General features: G+C 35.5%; 1 protein-coding gene across 4 annotated transcripts in view; it reads left to right on the top strand.

Annotated features, from left to right (window-relative positions):
* The window catches only part of WWP1 (WW domain containing E3 ubiquitin protein ligase 1), a 178,518-nt gene that overhangs the window by 24,614 nt on the left and 140,677 nt on the right, over nt 1-13,227 (top strand). For 3 of the 4 annotated variants that reach the window (XM_041768531.1, XM_041768534.1, XM_041768533.1), the window contains exons 3-4: nt 10,614-10,752; nt 11,390-11,514. In XM_041768531.1, coding sequence (XP_041624465.1) covers nt 10,614-10,752; nt 11,390-11,514 — 264 coding nt within the window. Of the gene's footprint in view, nt 1-6,053; nt 6,145-10,613; nt 10,753-11,389; nt 11,515-13,227 lie in introns of all 4 variants that reach the window. The other variant, XM_041768535.1, reaches the window with a different exon arrangement.

The raw sequence follows: 13,227 nt of genomic DNA, 5'->3' as shown, positions 1-13,227 counted from the left end.
GGATCCATCTCAGGACCCCGGGATCATGACCTGAGTGGATAGGCAGATGCTTGACCAGATGAGCCACCCAGGCACCCCATAGTACTGTTTTTTTTTTTTTTTTCAAGTTAATTATATATAGTCAGTGCCTGGGAACAACATGATACACACTCTTTGAAATTTAGTGATATTTTCATTATGTCCTAATATGTATTAGTTTTCTGTATGTCTCATTTATGCTTGAGGAGAATGTTTATTTTCTAATAGTTGGGTATAAGATTCTGTTTATGTTTGTTAAGACCCACTTGTTCATCGTTTTGTTTTTATTTTTATTTTCAGGTCTATTTGACCTATGAAAAATTGAAGTGTGTTGAAACCACCCACAGCAATGACAATTTGTCAGTTTCTTCCCATACTAAAAATCCTTTGAGGCTTTTTTCCCTTGCCAACAGATGGTGAACTGGTCTGGATATTTTGTCTTGTCTAGATAGATACTTGGTTTTCTCAGGAATGCTTCAGGGTCACAAGAAAATAGGAAAAAGTGCAGGAGTGAGGTCTATTCTGTAAAATCTTCCCTCTCATTTCAATCTTACCCGTCAGCTGGAAGAGCAGCATACTTACAGTACTGAATTTACAGGCTGAATTCTTCAGGTGTCTGGCTCAGGTGCAGATTTGGATTTTTTTTTTTTTTTTTTTTTTTAAGTAGGCTCCACATGCCTAGTGTGGAGCCGAACTCGGGGCACAAACTCATGACCATGAGAGCAAGAACTGAGCCAAGATTAAGAGTCAGACACTTAACTGAGTGAGCCACCCAGCCATCCCCAGATTTGGAATTTTGATCCTTTTCGCCATGTTTTCCTTTCAGAATCCTTCCATTAGTGTTTATTCCCTTCATATCTTGGGTTATGCTGGCCTTCTCGCTTCTACTTTTTGGACATTCACCCCATCTAGTTTGTTTCTTTCCAATTTGATCCTTCCTGAGATGATTGAGCTGGAGTTACTCCCCCCGCACCTCCCCCCATCCTTGTAAGAGATTGTTGTTCTGTTTGAGCTCTGAGATCAAGGATAAGAATTAGCACTTCACTTTACCCAAGCATTGCCTCTTAGTGGAAGGGATTACCTTTAGCAGCTGACCAGGTTTGGGAGGATTAGAAGTTAGAGAGTGGCAGTCTTCTGTGCTATTTCATTTTTCAGACTTCTCACTTTCTCTCCTTCGTGCTCTGCTCTGACTTCTGATACAGCTGAGGTCCCAGTTTGAGATGATAAACTTCCTGTCCTTGACCATTCTTGTTCCTCAGTTTTTTCACTTTGTCAGTATGTGTCTCTCCTAAGGACGTCATTCTAGTTTTGGTTCATCTAGCTGATGTTTTGATTTCTCCTTCTTCTGTAGCTGCTTTTCTATTTCTTGTTCTTTTATAGCTGGGTCAGTAGGCCTTGCGGCTCCAGACATCGAGGCTGCTTGACTAGACTGGGAAGTGCCAACCAAGTGGTCATCTTCCTTGAGAGTACTCTGAATGAAGCTTTAGATTCAGTTTTGTTCTTTGGGAGGGACTTCTGTCATCACATCTGTAATCATCCCCAGAATAATCATCTTTGGAGCCCCTCAACTGAACATCATGTTTATCATATTTGTCTTCCTTGTGGTCCCACTTCCTCTATAGTCATCATCCATATTGTACCCCCTACCAAAAAAACTTTGCTGCTGTTTATCCTGGAGTCATAGCCTCAATCATAGTCTCTGCTATGTTAGTCTTCATAACAGTCCTGTTCTCCATAATGATCGCGATGTTTGCCTTCAGAGCTATCGTCACCTCTTCTAGGTAGATAGTCATCTAGGCTGTCTGTTGGATATTTTCTGAGAATCTTGATTTCATGCTCAGTCAAAAGAATGAGCATCCATGTCTTTGTATTGAGCTTGATGAAGATTGGAATTTTGTTAACCAGAGACTCTTTATTGAGGCTTAGAGCACTGAGTAAGAAAGGCAGGTTCTCAAACTCCACGCAGTCAAACCTTTCAACCTCTGGCTTGCTGGATTCAAATGGTAAATGCACTGCACTGATATTTAATCCTCTGAAGAATTCCTTAATGAGACTTCTGTCACATTACAAGTTATATTCCCTAGAGAAGCAACACAGAGTAGCATTTTGAGAAGAGGGCTCTGTTGATAGTAGGTGGCCAGGCAGCCTGTGGTGCAGTGGTCAGATGGAGGTGCCTTATACATGTTGCCATCATTAGTGTTCCAAGTGGTTGAGACATTTTCCAGATCATTCCAGCTTACTGGTTGGGGGACAGAGATGTTTCTGCTGCCATCCTTATCCAGGAAGTCTGTTAGGAAAATAGTCTTCCCTGTCTTTTTTGCTGAGGCCACTATGTTGGGGAGCATTTCCTTTTAAGCATGCAGATTTATAGTTTTAGGTCTACCTATTTGAACCTTGAATAATTCTCTTCTCCTTTTTCTTTTTTTTAAGATTTATTTATTCACACACACACACACACACACACACACACACACACACACAGGAGCAGGCTCCGAGCAGAGAGCCCGACATGGGACTCTATCCCGGATCTCAAGGATCACACCCCGGGCTGCAGGCAGCACCAAACTGCTGCGCCACCGGTGCTGCGCATTCTCTTTGTTCTCCTAAGAATGCTGTTTGCTATTACAACTAATTTCAGCTTTCTTTTAGTTTTTATTTGTCTAGTATGTTCTTTTCCATATTTTGCTTTCATCCTGTCAGTATCTTTGCTAGGTAGGTGTCTCTTACCCTTTGAATTTATCCATTTGTTGTGATTATTTCTGTATTCCAATTGTTTTCTGTGTTTGGACTCTCTTACTTTGTGCTTTCTGTTAGTTTTGGTTACTTATGCTCTTTTTTTTCTGTCTAGACTTTTTTTGGATTGAGTTGGTTTTTTAAAATTCTTTTCTACTCTACTAGCTTGGAAATTCTGTTTCTATTCTTTTATTATTATTCTTGAAATTCTGCTGTGAATGTGATATAGTCTAAAACCAGATTATAATCCCACTACTAAACGATGCAAGGATTTATATAATTAACTCCTTTCCTTTTCTACCCTGCCCTACTCACTATATGCTTCTGTTTCTTTGTTCCATATATTAATGGTTTGTTTAAATACCTTAATGAGATGTTGCTGTTTTATTCAGACAATATTTTTTTAGATTTATTTGTATGCTTACCAGTTTCTTCACTCATGTTTCCCTTCTTGCCTCTTATAGCATTCTTCGTGGTAATTTTATTCATTTATGAAACACATTATTTAGGTTTTCTTAAAGTAAAGGTCTCCTGTTGATAAACTCTCCTTTGGTGTTTTTGGCAATGTCTTAATGCCTTCCATATTCCCCAAAGAGAGTTTTGGTGGTTGCATAATTTTTGTCTCAGTTCTTTGTAAATAAGTTTGTTCTCTACCTTCTATGCCTTCATTGTTTCTGTTGAAAAGTCTACTGTCACATTATTCTCTTTTCTTGTGTGCAGTCTCTTCTCTGGCTATTTTTTTTTGTATCATGGTCCCTTTTTGGTGTCTTGCAATTTCACTGCTCTGTGGCCATGTGTGAATGTCTTTGTTTATCCCACCTCTTTTATTTACACACACATACACAATGTATTTCTTAGAATTGTGGATAAATGTCTTTCATTGTTTGTGTAAAATTAAGTCATTTTCTCTCCTAGTATGACTTCCTCTTTTTTCATTTCTGGGGATGTTGAGTAGAAATTTATGTCCAGTTAGCTTCATGTCTTTTAGCCTCTCTTTGCTTTTTTCCGTCTGTTTGTTTCAGTACTACTTATAAATGACTTCTTCAGATTTATATTCAAATATGTTGATTCTGTCTTAAGTTCTATCTAATCTGAAAAGACTGGAATTTAGTTAATATATTGATATTGGCTCACTAATTATGACAAATGTGGCATACTCCTGTGAGATGTTAATAGGGGAAGCTGGGGTGTATGAGAACCCTCTTCACAACTTTTTTGTAAATCTGAAACTATTCTAAAAGTTAAAACATGCTGTTTCTTTTTTTTTTACATGCTGTTTCTTTTTCAGATATTCAGTGCCATTTTTCTTTCTGCTTGACTAGGTTTTATCATTTATTGCTAAAACTAAATTTTTAAAAATTTATACTTAATAATCATATTATGTAAAATCCATGTAGGATCAGAAACTGTTATTTTTTGTTCCTGCTCATAGTGGCTTGTTTTATTATAAGTTAGATTTTTTTTTTTAAACCTCAGGCTCAGGGATCCCTGGGTGGCGCAGCGGTTTGGCGCCTGCCTTTGGCTCAGGGCGCGATCCTGGAGACCCGGGATCGAATCCCACATCGGGCTCCCGGTGCATGGAGCCTGCTTCTCCCTCTGCCTGTGTCTCTGCCCCTCTCTCTCTCTCTCTCTCTGTGACTATCATAAATAAATAATAATAAAAAAAAAATTAAACCTCAGGCTCATAATTGGTTACTCTTTATTTTAGATAATCCCAGGGGCATAAATTAGGGTGCTTTCCTGCAAGCATATGTATATGCTTCTGTTGTGTTATAGGTTATGTCTGACTTGGACCCTTGCTTTATGTGGGAGTCTCCACTCCATTACCTTGCAGCAGGCCCAGTGTTTTATCTCTTGATCCCAGTGCTACTATCAACATGCACACCCAGGGCAATACTGTAATTTAAAAAATGGTTTTACTTAATACAGTCCTCTTCTGTTTCAACTCCGTTAAAAAAAGAACTTTTTTTTTTTTTTTTTGCTACTGTTAATATGGGATGGGAGCAAGTTTGATAGTTTCTTATACTTCTTGAGAACATAGTAACGTTCGGAAACTACACTAGTTTTAGTTTACCCAGGATCTTTTACACTGAAGCAGGAGGACCTTTTAAAATGTTTAGTATACCAGCTGCTTGAAATTGAAAACCTTCCATTTCTATTGATTTTCTTCATTGTCCATTGATTGTCTAAAGCTTCTATTCCCATTGGTTTTCTCACATGCACATGACAGCTGATGTACCTGCAGGTGATGTAATTCTTGAGTCCGTTTTCTCCTCTGCAGATTGACAGCATTGGCCTAAATGAGATCTCAGAATCTGTAAATATATGCTAACCAGAATTAGTTAACCAAATAGTATGCAACGGTTTATATTATCTTTTTTATACACATATTTGCATATGTGCAGACACATAATATATGCAACAATAAATAAGAAAGCATAATGATTTTAGAGTATTAGATTCCTGAATTTGGGGGAAGGATCTAAAAGGAGCATAGAAAGTACTACAAACAGGGAAAAACAAGATAAACATTATATTCAAAAGTATTTCTCAATCTTGACCAGAATGTTCCACTTCATCCTTTAGTAGGTTAAGCATGGTTAGAAGTTTTAGCTTTAAAATATTTGTCATGCAGAAAAAAGCTGAAGTTGCTTGGCTTTGTATTTTATTTAAAAAGTAAAAACTGAAGTGGAAAAATGAAGCAGAACATGAAAAAAATTACGTATAAAAAGAAACCGGTAAGATTTCCAGAGGACATGATAACTAATGCAATATATAAATCTGACCTAGGTACTGTGGTGAAAAAATTATGATAAAATGTCTTGTTTGGAACAGTTGATAAAATTATAGAATATAAACTATATAAAAGAGAATAGTAATGTATTAAATTCCTGAATTTGATCATTGTTCTGTTGTTATTTAAGAGAGTATTTTTATTACGAAATATACACTGGAGTATTAAAAGATGAAGGGACAGTTTACTTAGGATAGTTCGGATAAGTAAGCAAGTAAATAAAAGAAGTATATAACATATAAAAAAAATTGTATGTTTTGTTTGTAAATCAACACTGGATTCGTAGTGTCATCATTTATTTTGTTCAAATTGACCCAGATACGGTTTATTGGCCATATTCTTCTGTAATGCTTATAGTGCTGAGTTTTAATTTTAAATGGAAGTCAGCTATGAATATGTCATTTGATGAGTTGAAAATATTTAGGTTTGATTTCTAAATTGATTCAGTTTTAATCATATTGAAAGTTACACTCTTGTCTAACACATGAATAAATTAACTTTTTAATAGGCTTAAGCTGAATATTGGGACATGGCCACTGCTTCACCACGGTCTGATACTAGTAATAACCACAGTGGAAGGTCACAGTTACAGGTAACTGGTAAGTTATTTTCATAATAACTTAAAATAGTGATTCCCTGATGAAACTTTTTAAAAATACCTAATTCATCAAATTCCTCAAGTATCTTTTCTCCTGGATTCATACTTGGTGTATTTGTTGCAATAGGCCTTAAAGGTAGAAATTTTCTAAAAGTACTTTTATTTATTCAGTAAATATTTATTGAACCTGTGCTGGATGCAGAGAAGATACATCCTCTCTGGTGGTGAGAGAATTTGGATATTAGAATAAGCATGTTTGAATTGGTTCTTAAATGGTTATTAAGATGGAGAAGGATGCTGAAGGCCTTTTTTCATCTATTCAGCCATCCAGTCATTGAGCAAAAATTTAAGTGGAATTATGTGTATGAAAACACAAGGCCCTGGTTCTCCAAAAATTTACTATGTAGTGTTGAGACAGGTTTGTTTGAGAATTCATTTCAAATTATATTGGCAGCAGAAAGCATTAGAAGGAGAGGAAAACAACATTTGCAGAAGATGAAAGAGCCTTGGTTAGGAGACTTAAGATAATTCATTCATTATATATAAACAATATAAATATCTGTAAGATAAAAAATTCCTGGAGGTAAAATATATATTGGAGGGGCAGGGGCGAGGTGGGGAAGGTAGAGAGTTTGTAATTCCAAAAGACAGGCAGTGGAATCCTAGTTAGACAATGAAATAAAATAAATATATGTACCCGAAGGATCCAAGTTTTAAGATAATATTGTTAAATGAGAGGTGTAGAGTAGTGTGCATAGTATACAACCATGTGGATGTAAAAAAGGAAGGTATGTGTATACAGCTCTGTGCTTAGAACATTAGAAGTAACATTTGCCTCAGGAGGGGTGGAATTGAAACCAGAGTAGGAAAAGATACTCTAATTCCTGTGGTACTTATTGCTGTGAGGTCAGTTGTTTCTAGTTTTCAGTGACCAGAGCTAGGACATGTTTAATGTCTTAGAAAGCAAAAAATAAATCTTGAGTTCATGTGTAATCTCTAAGTACTGTGTTCCACTGAAAGTAGAAAGAAGATATTTTTACCGTGTTCCACTGAAAGTAGAAAGAAGATATTTTTACTTTATTTGACTTTATATTTCTGTTTCTTTTAACCCAAAAATCTTAATCCCAAATGATAGTAATGTATCTGTTTTGTCCTAACACACATAGGGATTGGCAACATTAAAATTACTAAAAACAGGGGATTCCTGGGTGGCTCAGTGGTTTAGCGCCTGCCTTCGGCTCACAGCATGATCCTGGAGTCCTGGGATCGAGTCCCATATCAGGCTCCCTGCATGGAGCCTGCTTCTCCCTCTGCCTGTCTCTCTCTCTCTCTCTCTCTCTGTCTTTCTGTCTCTCTCTCTCTCTCTCTCTCATGAATAAATAAATAAAATCTTAAAAAGGTAAAATAAATTACTAAAAACAATGGCCCACTCGTTGCAGTTTAAGATTTCTTTGAGAGCTCCCCCCCACCCACCCACCCTCTTAGGATGTATAGTCAGAATACTATACATTTCAAAGTAACTTAAAGTAATACACTTCAAAGTAACTTTAAGTAGTTTCCCATTTGGTTACTACCAACTGCATAATCAGGTTTATTGCTTTCACTTATTTTTGTTTAGTTTTGTTTATTATGTGTAAAGAAAGCATTTACATAGCTCTGGAGTAAAGTTGTTAAATCGAGGTACATTTGAAGGGATCTGGCCATTCTAATAGGTATGTAGTGGTATCTTATGGTTGTTTTGTTTTTTTCTGATAACGTATGATGTTGAACAGCTTTTCATATGCTTATTTGCTCTCCATAATATTTTTTTGGTGAGGTTTCTATTAAGGTCTTCAGACCATTTTTTAAAAATCAGGTTTTTGGAGTGTGCCTGAGTGCCTCCCTCAGATGAGCGTCTGCCTTCAGCTCGGGTCATAGTCCCAGAGTCTTGGGATCAAGCCCCACATTGGGCTCCCTGCTCAGTGAGGTATCTGGTTCTCCTTCTCCCTCCCCTTGCTCATGTTCTCTCTCATTTGGCTCTCTCAAAATCTTTTTAAAAAATCAGATGGTTTTCTTACTGTTGAGTCTTAAGAGTTCTGTGTATATTTGGGGTACTAGTTCTTTATCATATGTCTTTTGCATATATTTTCTCCCAGTCTATGATATGTCTTCATATTCTCTTGACATTGTCTTTTGCAGTGCAGAAATTTTTAACATTAATAAAGTACAATTTATCAGTTTTCTTTCATGGATTGTGCCTTTGGTGTTGTATTTTTAAAAGCATTGCTATAACCAGGGTCATCTAGGTTTTCTCACCTTCTCTGAGTTTTATAGTTTCGTGTTTTACACTTAGGTCTGTGATAATTTTGAGTTATTTCTTGTGAAGGACTTTGGGTTTGTGCTTAAATTAATTTTTTTGCATGTGGGTGTCCAGTTGTATGGCACCATTTGTTGAAAAGATTTTAACCACTGTGATTTTAACTACCATGCAATACTGCTTTCCCCTTCTTCTAGTGTTTTGAAAGACCATATTTTGAAGAAATGACTCTTTAATTTGGATGAGGAATCTTGGTTGGGGGATTTTTTGGGAAGGAGGTGTCTGTGCCTTCTATGTTACTTCAGTGGTGTTGAACTAAGAGCAGTTTGAAACAGAGAAGGATGGAAGTGAATTTTGCCAATACCTCGATTGTAACACTTGAGGTAGAACACTGAATACTCTTTGTTTTATGTTGCCAATCCTTAAATACAGTATTTTCCTTTGAGTCTCTCTTGCTATTCTTCAGATACTAATTGAAGACTCTAGGGCACTTGAGTAGCTCAGTCAGTTAAACATCTTAACTCTGATTACAGCTCAGGTCTAGATCTCAGGGTCATGAGATCTGTCAAGTTCTGCGTCAGGCTCCATGCTGGGCCTGGGGCCTACTTAAGATTTTTTTTTCTCTCTCTCTCTCCCCTACCCTCTCTCCTTTTTTTCTCTCAAAAAAAAAAAAAAAAAATTACTTGAAGACTTTACTGTATTTCAAATACTTCTGCTGCAGCATTTATCACTTCATATTTCAGTGATTTTTTTCATGTGTCTATTATTGTTACTATTCTTTCATAGTAGAATAGAAGCCTACATTAGCTTACATTCATATCCTTAACATGTGATAGAGGTATGACATGGAGGGGGCAGGGCATTCCCCTTTCTCAGACCCATAGTATTCATAGGTAATATAGGATAGAGGTGATCTTGATAAGTTATTATTACTGCTTAGTAGTCAGTACTTTGCCCTGAAAATTTGTATTCCTCATTTGAATTAGTAGTTGCAAAAATTATTTAAAATTAATTGTTTAGCCTAAATTAAACAGATCTTCCTCCAAATCAGGTAAATTTTATATAAAATTAATTTTCTGTGAAGGGTTATGATGAACTTCTTAAATGACTTTTTGAGATTTTTTTTTTTTATTTGAAAAAGCAAATACTTCCCCTTTTATTGGAGACCCACTTTCTTGGTAAAGCATTTTTTAAAAATTGCCAAAGTTTATATAATTTTCAATAGGCAAGTATGAAACACTACCTGGCAGAGAGGTTAATAGGTATGTTGAATCTGAAAATACTTATTTACCTTTCTCTTGACATTTGATGCAGTTCGGTATTAAATTGAAATGATTGGCAAAGATGTGAAGAAATTGGAACCCTTTTACCCTGCTGGTGGGAATGTAAAATGGTACAGCCGCTTTGGAAAACAGTCTGGCATTATTCAACAGAGTTCTCATATGACCCAACAGTTCCACTCCTAGCTATACTATAGGCCAAGAGAAATGAAAACATATGTACACACAAAAACTTTGTGCAAAAATGTTTGTGGCAGTATTATTCACAATAGACAAAAGATAGAAACAACCCAGATCTCTATCAACTGATGAATCGGTAAATAGAAAGTATACCCATATAGTGGAATATTACTTGTCAGTAAAAGGAATGAAGTACTCTGATACATGCTACAATATAACATGGATGAAGCTTGAAAGCATGGTAATTGAAAGGAGCCAGTCACAAAAGGCCATATGTTTTATAAATCCATTTCTGTGAAACATCCAGAATAAGCAAATCTACAGACAGGGGCTAATTAGTAGTTACCTAGGGCTGAGGGGGGGAGGCACTAGGAAGAAATATGGTGACTGTTTGTGTGGGGTTTCTTTTTGGGGTGATGAATATGTTTTTAATGTTGCTTATGGTGATGGTTGCACAACTCTGAATATATTAAAACCACTGAATTGTACAGATTAAATGGGTAAATTATATGGTATGTGAATTGTTTTTCAGTTAAATTGTTAAAAATTCAAATGGTTCTCAGGCATTATCAATGGTCCTTTTGTATTATTTCTCCATTTCCAATAAAGAGAGTTAGAGTGCCTAAGAAGCACAGTTCCATTTTTATTGATTTATCTACAAAGTGCTACTTTTTGTCTGTATATATTCACTAATGATTATCATGTTTCTGTTAGTTTCTAGTGCCAAACTAAAAAGAAAAAAGAACTGGTTTGGAACAGCAATATATACAGAAGTAGTTGTAGATGGAGAAATTAAGAAAACAGCAAAATCCAGTAGTTCTTCCAATCCAAAATGGGATGAACAGATAACCGTGTAAGTACCTTGTATAGAGAATGCAGAATTTTCGAAAGGGGGAGTATGCTTCTTAGGATGTTTTTATATTTGTTCTGTTGTAGAATAATTTCAAAGTTAAGTAGTATCATTTTCCAGTGTGACTAGACAATTTTAAATAAGAAAATATTTTTGGTTAATCTCATTTTCTTTAGAGGAAAAGCATAATAATTCTTGCTTTTTGCTTTATTAACTGAACTATTCCATACAGCCATATTTTCTGTTATTGTCTTATGAAAATTAATAGGGCAGAAAATCACTTAATTTTGTCATATCTGAAACATAATGTTACAAATTTGTATATAATAAAATTATTAAAAATAACACCATCAGTTGTCTTAAATATTTAGGAATTTGTTCAAATAGAAGTATTTGTGTTACTGTGAAATCTCAACAAGGTGCTTCATCTATTGCTGGTGTTTTGTTTGGTAATTATAAAAATTCTTATCTAATTATTGAAGTCCTAATGTACTTGAAAGTAAATGATAGTTTTTATTTATAATTCATCTTTACTGTTCCATACAATATTTTTTTCTCAAACTCAATTCATGGCTTTTTAAAAATTATTGAAGTAAATGTCTACTCTCTATATATTTTTGTTATAATTTTACCCTTACAGAAATGTGACCCCACAGACTACGTTGGAATTTCGAGTTTGGAGTCATTATACTTTAAAAGCAGATGCTTTATTAGGAAGAGCAACAATAGATCTGAAACAAGCTCTGTTAATGCACAATAGAAAATGTAAGTTTTTGTTCTAATCTTTGTTTCTTTAAAAATTTATTTTAGATATGTTTCAGGGACACCTGTGTGGCTCAGTATTTAAGCGTTTGCCTTTGGCTCCAGTCGTGGTCCTGGGGTCCTGGGATGGAGTCCTGCATCAGGCTCCCCAGAGGAAGCCTGCTTCTCCCTCTGCCTGTGTCTCTGCCTCTCCCTCTGTGTCTTTCATGAATAAATAAATAAGTAATTGGGGAAAAAAGTAGATGCCTTTCAAAGTATCCCGAAGTACAGAAGCAAAAAATAGTTTTGTATTTACAAAAGAGAACTTTAGTTTTTGCCTATGATTGCTTTTAAGTTTGTGGTGCCGTATGAAATAGGAAATACTTACTCTGGCCTTTCTCCTTCTTAACAGATTTACAAAATGATCTCAGTCATCCTTTTATCAGTGATCATCAGTGATTTGTTATTTATTATATACTTTAAAACTTGAAAAAATCATAATCTAAGACTACTTTGAAATCTGGTTGATAATTTGTACAAAATTCTACCTTAAACTTTTCTCATTATATAACTAGTTTATTATAGAAAATACAGAGAGTGTACAAAATTACAGAGGAATATAAAGTACCTGTAATTCTACTATCCAAGGATAACCACTCCAATAACTTGGTCTCTTGTCTTTTTCCTTTTCATAGATATAAACATTTTTTTTCTTTGCATCTACTGATTTATCCCCTGCTTTTTTCATTTAACAAGTTTTTTGTTTTAAGATTTTATTTATTTGAGAGACACTTGAGTGGCTCAGTGGTTGAGTATCTGTTTTTGGCTCAGGGCGTGATTTCTGAGGCGCAGGATTGAGTCCCATATCAGGCTCCCTGCATGGAGCCTGCTTCTCCTTCTGCCTGTGTCTCTGCCTCTCCCCCTCTGTGTCTCTCATGAATAAATAAATACAATCTTTTTTTAAAAAAAGGATTTTATTTATTTGAGAGAAAGAGAGAGTGAGTGAGCTGGGGAGAGGGAAAAGCAGATCCTCCCGCTGAGCAGGGAGCCTGACATGGGCTTGATCCCAGGACCCTGGGATTTTGACCTGAGCTGAAGGCAGATACTTAACTGACTGAGGCACCTGGGTGCCCCTCATTTAACAATTTAATATGAATAGGTTTCCATGATACTCCATTTTTCTAGCCTGGGTAACATGGTTTAAGCTTCAATTATTTGTAAATCTACTATCATTGTATACAAAAATTGAGGAGTATACCTATGTTTATAATTCTGGAATGAGAGTTCGTTGCTGTTAGCAAGTTCTCAAAATATTGTGTGATCCAAAGAAGATTAAAAGCCACAGTTCTAGTTTATGATTGAACTAGTCTCATGTTATTTGACATTTAGGAAGTTTCACTAAAACCAGTGCCCCTGCTCAAATATGCAAATCTTTCTGTTCATCTTATTCTTCGAAATTTTCTCATTCCTAAGAGATATTCTGAGTCACAGGTTAAAATGCTAATGTTTTAAATAATTTGGTTTTTCTGAGGGTTTTTTTCTGTTTTTAACACAAATCCACTTGTAACTTAATCTGTTTTTGATGTAGTTTTTGGACATAAGGAGTTAATGGGTCAAGAAAATGTAAAAGCCATACTAACTGTAATGTATACAGATTTTTTTTTTAAAAATTTTCTTTTGAAGCAGTTAAAGTTTAATTCTCTGCTATGCCATAGCTTCTGTTCATGCAGTTCATCT

The sequence above is a fragment of the Vulpes lagopus genome, chromosome 9 (genome assembly GCF_018345385.1).
Source record: "Vulpes lagopus strain Blue_001 chromosome 9, ASM1834538v1, whole genome shotgun sequence".
Lineage (NCBI taxonomy): Eukaryota > Metazoa > Chordata > Mammalia > Carnivora > Canidae > Vulpes > Vulpes lagopus.
This window is presented reverse-complemented; position numbering and strand designations above follow the sequence as displayed.